General features: G+C 60.0%; 1 protein-coding gene across 1 annotated transcript; it reads left to right on the forward strand.

Annotated features, from left to right (window-relative positions):
* Window positions 1-2,880: 2,880 nt before the first annotated feature.
* NCLIV_027630 (conserved hypothetical protein) lies at window positions 2,881-6,654 on the forward strand (the record flags this gene model as incomplete). Its single annotated transcript, XM_003882957.1, has 4 exons — window positions 2,881-3,779; window positions 4,626-4,738; window positions 5,279-5,847; window positions 6,478-6,654. 4 exons carry the CDS (start codon window positions 2,881-2,883, stop codon window positions 6,652-6,654), a joined length of 1,758 nt encoding a protein of 585 aa, XP_003883006.1.
* Window positions 6,655-7,361: the final 707 nt, after the last annotated feature.

Here is a 7,361-nt window from a genome sequence, read left to right on the forward strand (position 1 = left end):
ACAAAGTCGAGTGTTTTCACCGGCCGGAAGACCACGGACAGCATCCAGCATGTGTCTCCTACAGATGGCCCGACCCCGGTATCCTAGGCGGGTCAGCGAGGCGTGGTCCTTAACGCAGAATCATGAAAAAGGAGGCCGGTTTCCACCCTGGCTTCCTGGCGTTTTCCCGTCGGTTCCTCGTACAGAGACAAACGCGCAGGGTTTCTCTCTGGCCAAAAAGTCGGGAGAACGCGCGCTGCGGAGAGGTCTTTTTCCTCGTGCTTGACCCCCGTCCGGCGAGGAGCGTTCGCTTCGCCTGGTGACGGGGCACGGCCGAAACGAGTCCAGTCGAGATCGTCGCCCAAGCACACACTCACGCGTTCCTCTGTGAGGGGAATTCTCGACGCTGAGTTTGCTGACGGCTGCGTCTCTCTTTGGTTTCCTAGATGTTGACGGAAGGCCTTTTCAGTCTGGGCAGCGGCGTCTTCATTTTTGCGCTCCGACTGTCTCATGTACATGGCCACCCCCGCCCCGCTTCGTGACTTCCTCCTTTTCTTGAACTTGTCGAAGACGTTCTGTGTCTTCTCTGGCGTCGATGCGAGCTGGCGAGACTGACGGGTCCGACCAGATATCTTCGGTGAAACCTGGGCACTCGAATCCATCTCTTCCCAGACGCCGCCCTAACTTTTTTGCACGTACACGTACCAGGGTGTTTCTACGAATCTAGGCGAAAAGCCCGAACGAAAGAGAAACGCACTCCCGCAACGGAAATGCGCTGTGAGTTTGGAGTTTTTCATGCTCCGTTTGCTCCGCTGGCGGAATAGAGTTCCCCTGCTTGAGGAGACGATCCCAGCCCTCCGATGGGCTGCGAAACGGGGAAACGCCCGTTGGGGACCAAGCGGAGTTTTTGCTTGTAGACTCCACGCGAACTCAACACTTCACTTCCACTATCCCACTACCCCGTCCTTCACGGACAAGAACTGGGCTTTTCCGCACACTTTCCGGATCGTTTTCCCCTGCCTCGTCCATTTTTTCATCCCTGCGCGTGAATCCGTTTGGGGTTGAATGCTTCAGCTTTACGTGTTTGCGTGTGCCCGCGTCGCGTCTGTAAGCTACGATGCGTGAACGCGTTTTGCAGGAGTCTGATATGAGTCCGGTGCTTCGAGCTGACACAGTGGAGCGCAGAGAGCCTGGGGGCCACCGGTCTAACGCGCCGTGTGTATTGCTCTCTTCAGCCAGTGAACTCTGCAGCACACCAAACCGAGAGACGGCAAAACGGCTCCATGTCACAACGCGATTCTGTTCTTCCCAAGCGGAGAGTCGCTGGCAACCCGCGGCGCATCTTCCCGGGATTTGTCGACGTGACTTTTCCTGTTCCGTCGTCGATTCGGACCAGCACGGCGAGGCGCGCACTTCAGAACAGAAAACCCTCTAGCACCAAAGCTGTAACCACAGGTGGTGTGTATTCCTAGATCTTGTCCGTGCGCCCGCCACTCGAGTGGTGTGCCCTGGTATACGCAGCACCCCGGTATGGCGCCTGCACACATTTGCCCTTGCGGGTTTTCGAGGTTAACTCGTTCCCGGCGACGCGATACACTCCCCCCTCTGCAAGGCTCAGGGACTCTTGCTGTCTTTTTTGTGCAGCAGAAACGCGTGAGTCGCCGTTCACTTGGTCTTCGTGACGCTCGCGCAGCAGCCCCGTATATGAAGGCATCCGCCCCCGGCGCTCCCGCTTGGCTGAGGATTCTCACCTGCCGCCATGTGGCAGTCTTCGGTGTCTGATCCGCTTTCCCTCGGGATACATTGAATTGTCTACTTGTGCCTTGCGTGCAGCCTGTTTGCTTTCTTCCGCGTTGTCCCAGTCGTTTCTCACGTCTTTTTTTGTGCGTGGCTCTACAGCTGTTTTGACCGGCTCCTCCGAGCCACGCACAGCGAGAGACTTCAAAGAACGCAGCACGCGACCCGCAGTTGCCGGGGTACACGCGCGCCCCTGCCGGGGTGCACGCTTGCATGCACAGGGAAAACGGTCGGAGAGCCGTAGTCAGCGTAGTCGCGAGGCTGCCACGAGCCAGAGAACTCCCTGAAAACGTCGCGAGGCCGTTTCCTTTCCAGAGCTGGGGGAGGCAAGTTTCATCGACGTCCCTCTCGTTTCCTCCTGGCCTTGGTTGCCGAACAGTCCCCGAGTCCCCCGACCCGTCTCGAACCTCCCGGGGGAGCGCCGTAGCGCTTGGCACCCCTGACAGGCCTCGCCAGTTCGCGATGCGGCACAGAACCACGAACCGCCAACACACGGTTCGACTACGAAAACAAGGCGCGCTTCATCGAGAGGATCTTTGCGACTGGGACTCTCCAGCTGCAGGGTTGCGGAACGGTGTTTACCCGACCCAGCAGCGCGAGTGCAAATTGGTCTCGAGGTTCGGCGCGCTACGCGTGTCGTCTTCTTTTCCCGAGCTTTAGATCTGTTCCCGGTTTCTCCCTTTCCGATATCTGCGTGGAAACGGCGAGGACCGCCTATGGAAGCCTCCGCGAAAACCACATCGCCTCGCTCGCTGGACACCCCTCTAGCCGCTGTGAAATCGCTTTCCACGGACAAGCTGCTGGCTGATGGGCACTCGGGGCGCTCCCTACTTCCGACTGGTGTCTTTCCTCCGGCAGTTTTTTTTCTCCAAACCGCGGGCGTTCTAGCCAAACTCGTCAAACGGGCTCTTGCTGCTCTCTGCGCCGCACAGCGAAGTCTCGGGAGCGCGTCGCGTCGCTTCGGATCTTCACACGCCCGACGGGGAGAGGCTCGCCTCTTTTCCCCTGATGCGAGAAGCTTTTCGGTCTGATGGGGAGCGGCGTGCCAAGTTGACTTGACTGCTTTCCGCCTGAGGCAGGTCCGGAGGCGCAAGAGAGAAGAAGATGAGCCGTTCAGCGCGCCAGACCGCGCTCGGCCGTCGCTGGCCGCGGTGCGCGCTCGCCGCCGTGCTCCTCGTCTGCTCGTGCAGCTTCACAGCCGCAACGAAAGCGGTTCCCGCCCAAGTGGTTCCAGCGCGCTCCGAGGCCTCGGCAGGGGACGCGGCGAGCGGCGTTCCTCTGCTGGAGCCGCTGGAGGAGAGTGCAGCGAGAAGAAGGCAACGAAGAGCGCAGCGCGACGAGGCCGCTCCGGGCGCGTCGCAGAGCGCCGGACAGCCATGGGGGTATCGAGCAGACGAGTCGACCGCACGCTCTGTGGCTGCCTGGGACGAAGCATCCACGGGAGGGGCGGAGTCGGCGAGGCGCCGTGGACACAAAGATGGGCGAGAGAACCGACGCTCAAGAGAGCCCAGTGAAGAAGATCGCGAGCGAGACGACACAGCGAGCGAGGAGCGCAGGTCAGAGGGGCGGGACGCGTCGGAGAGAAGGTGGAGGGAGAAAAAGAGGAGGAGCGCCGAGGATTCGCAAGATGCGAGAACGAGCGAGACAGGGGGAGGCGGGCGGGCAAGAGACGCCGGCAGCTCTCAGGGATCGCAGAGACACCGAGGAGAGGGCGGCCGAGCACAGCGAGAGAGCGACAGGGAAGCGAAGGAGCGGAGAGAAGTGGACCGAAGAAAAAGGGAGGAGAACCTCTGGCGCGACGACGAACAGACTGCCAATCGCTGGGCTTGGCGCAAGGGCGCCAGCGTGAGAACGAAGAGCGTAGTCAAGACGAACCATTTACCGTTCGAGGACGGCGGATACCTCTTCCGCGACTCCGAAAGGCATCCATCGGCGAGAGCCACAGGCTTCATCTCGAAACTCAAGACGGCGTTGACGGGAAACCGCGCGGGACGCACGGGGAAGTAAGTGCGTTTGCGCCAGCGCGGAGGAGCGGCGCGAGGACTGAAGAACTCCGCCCGAAAGAGAAGACTTTCTTCGCCGGCGAAATCGAACGCAGCTCGCTCGACCGCTTCGCCTGACGGCGAAGAGACGCCGCAGCCGGTGAAGGCACACTCCACTGCATCTCCCGACACTTTTCCGTGCTGCATTTTTTGCGCGCTAGTCTTCTGCTGGGATGAAAGAGCCCAGACTTGCCGCACGAGTGTGCCTCGTTGTTGGTGGCAGGCGTCCGAAGATGAGTGTCTCCCAGAGAAAAATGCACAGTTCACGCAGCAAACGCCTGGTGCGCGAGATGTTTCTTCTCCAGAGGAACATGCGCCCTGGGGCCACGTGGAAAGTCCAGCAACGCGGCTGCCGGGATGGGAGCGCGGCGCTGTGTCCCGTCACGACCTTTCAACGCGTGCCTCTGGCCACGCGCTGCAGTGTCCAGAGACCTGAGGAGCCTGGTCGCTCCCCCTCTTCATCCTGCGCGTAATCTCGCTCTCTCCCAGGCATCGGGGAAGTCAGGCTCTTTTCGAGAGCAGCCCCCGCCCCGAAGCGAAGGCACCAACGACAGTGGAGAGCTGAGAGAGCGTGACAAATTGGGGATTTATATATATGTATATACCTGTAGATCTGTATGCATATATATATATATATATATACATACATATACATATATATATATATATATATACATATGTGTATATGTCAAGTGGAGGAGTGTCGCCGAGGTATGAGCAGGCCCCGGCGCCGTGGGGAAGCAAAGTTGGAGCAACGGACGTGCTTCGCTTTCGGCTCTGTGCTTGCTGTTGCCTGCTGCTTTACAGAGTCGGGAAAGGCAGCGCCAGTGCGTACTGGAACTCCTTGCTTGGCGTACTTGGAGTTGCGCTGCTGGCAGTGGCGTTGAAGAGTCAGCTCAATGCGGAGCGCCTGCTCGTCAGTAAGTCAATGGAGCCTCAAAACTCACCCTCCGGCAGCCTGGCCCTCTGCTCAGGTCGTGTACATGCGTCTTCTCTTCGGCCGTGGGAGGCAGAAAACCCCCGCATTCCACGCGGACGTTTGTGATGGTTCTTAGACAGACAGCACCAGCGTTTGCTCGAGTGTCTATACTTCGTTTTTTTGCGTACTTCCTCAAGCGGGGGAAGCGCCGGTGGAAGGTCCCCCCCCCCCTCGTGAAAGGATCTGCGCAACGCACCAGACGCATGCATGACCCGTGCCAGGCCGTTCCCCCCCCCCCCCCCCCTTTGCGGCTACAGAACGTTCGGAGCACGCTGTGTTTTCTTGCTGGAGTGAAAGTGTGGCGAAGACAGGCTGTGGCTCAGGAAGCGTCAGTGGGTGTTGAGTAAAACGGTGGGGCTTTGCCTGAAGCAGCGCACATCTTGCCCGTGGAGAGGTGGACGGCCACTGTGTACACCATCAGATCTCGTGTATGCCTCGTCGAGAGGCGTCGCTTTCTGCTGTTTTTCGCGTTGTGGTGCAGCGGCTTCAAAGCAGCTGCAGAGGTCAGAGGAGCTCATTGCACTTGCCAAGTTGCTCGAGTCCGGGCAAACGCCCGAGACGGCCGCTGTAGCCGGAGAGTCTCCGGCCGACGGGGCGGGCGCGGCAGGCGCTGCAGCGCCAAAGGACCCCGAAGCAGGCCGAACTGAACGCGGGTGGACCGTCGGTCTCCCCCGTTTCTGGGCGCGGAAACGGGCGGCTTTACCGCCGACTTCGAGTAGAGACACCAGGGAGGCGGACCCAGCTGTGATTTCCGAACGGATCGTACGGCCGAAACGGCCCCCGGAGATCGACAGTCGACGCAGCAGCCTCCACGTCGAATCCAAAGGCCGTTCCTCTCCCAAAAAATATCAACACAACGAAGATGCACTGGATCTCGGTTACTGGAGACGGCGTCACGGCAAACAGGGAGCGGAAATCGCCCGCCAAGCGTATCGCGATAGAACGCGGTGGGACGAGGCCTATGGCGAGCCCGACTTTGGCGGCGCAATGCACCACAGGCCGCATGCAGAGGAACTGGAAAAGGCGGATGATCAGCTGGCGCATGTGACAGTAAGTGACGGAGAGAGTCTTCAGCAGTGTAGGCGTCGATTCAGGGAAGGCGCTTTTATGAAGACGGGAGGTTTCGGCCACGGAGCGCGCGCCTCCAGTCTTCGTCTGCCCATTGCGCGCAGGAGCGTTGCCGCCTGCAGTCTCTGGAGGGAATGGACAAAAGCAAAGAGAACTCGCGGCCGACGCAGAAGACGCGACCTTTCCAGCTTTTGCCTCGCCCGGCTCTTCTCGCCGCCTGCACATGAGCTTCGGCTAGCTGGGGGCCGGACGGTCTGGGGCTCTTTCTGTCTTTGACGTTTCAGCGATGGACGGTAGGAAAGTGTTGCTGAGCCTTGGGCACCCCGCGTTTCGTTGCAGAACGTGGCGCTTCCATCGCACGTTAGAAAGGAAGCACTCGTGGGTTCTCTTTGTCGGAAGGGCCGCCATGGCGGGCAACGCGTCCGGGAAAAAAGTAGTGGGAAGGGGAAAACTCGACACCTGCAAGCTACAGAGCAACCCCCCCGCGCGTGGGAGTGTAGCTGTTTCACACACAGCATTGCCCAGAGAAATCCCGAGTCGGCAGTCCAACGGCTTCGGCCCGACGGTGGCAGGCATCGGTTCCGCTGTCGCTCCAACGTGGCGGCTGCCCAGCGAGATAAAAAAAAGACGACTGGGCAACGGCTGCAGAGAGTCCTGTTCAGTGACTTGGGTCAGCGCTTCACTCGCAGTCTCCTCGGCGCTCAGCGCCTGCGCCTGCTTCCGTCGCAGCTCAAGGGCGTTTGCGTGCCTCGGGTTCCTGGACAGCCGTTCCAAAAAGGTCGGGATTGAACCCCCGGTTGCGCCTTCTCCCGCAGCGTCACCCCTGGATTCGCTGTGACCAGCTCACTGCTTTGGAGGCGTCTTCTTGTGCGGTGTCTTGCGACAGAACAGCCAGCAAGCGGTAGGGATTGCAACTGTTCCGGAAAAAGTCCGCGTCTCGCCTGGTTCCTTTTCTCCATCGCTGCTCTCCGGCAAAAGCGTCCAGGGACCCGCGTCGGCGTCAGCTCCGCGTAGAGTAGTCCGAGAGAGGGGTGAATAGCAAACGCAATCGTTCGACAGCTCGAGCGCTACGAAGCTTGATGGGGACTCTGCAGGCCGCGATCTTTTCTTTCCCGTGGAGCTCGCGTGTGCCCGCCGACCCCAAGGCTCGCAAACGGAAGTCAAGAGCCCTTACCGTTTGGGCTCTCTCCCGCGCGGCTGTCGATGAAGGCGAGCGCTCCGATGTTTTCCTGCGGTTGGTTTCAGGTATCTCCGAGCCGTTCTGCCAAGAAACTCGTACGTTACAGGCGCTGCACGACAGTGTGAACCGGCCTCTGGTCTGTCAACGGGACGCTCAGGTGGTAGCCTGGCAACACTCTCACCGGAGTGCAATCTCTCTCGTCCCGAAACGGTTCTGAAAAGGAGACGTCCTAAAGCAGGAGCATTCTGTGTCATAGGCAGTCGTGTGGTAGAACTCAGCAGAGCGCAGGGCGTGTGGAGAGTGCTGCGTGGCCTGC

Source organism: Neospora caninum, chromosome VIIb (genome assembly GCF_000208865.1).
Source record: "Neospora caninum Liverpool complete genome, chromosome VIIb".
In the NCBI taxonomy this organism is placed as follows: domain Eukaryota; phylum Apicomplexa; class Conoidasida; order Eucoccidiorida; family Sarcocystidae; genus Neospora; species Neospora caninum.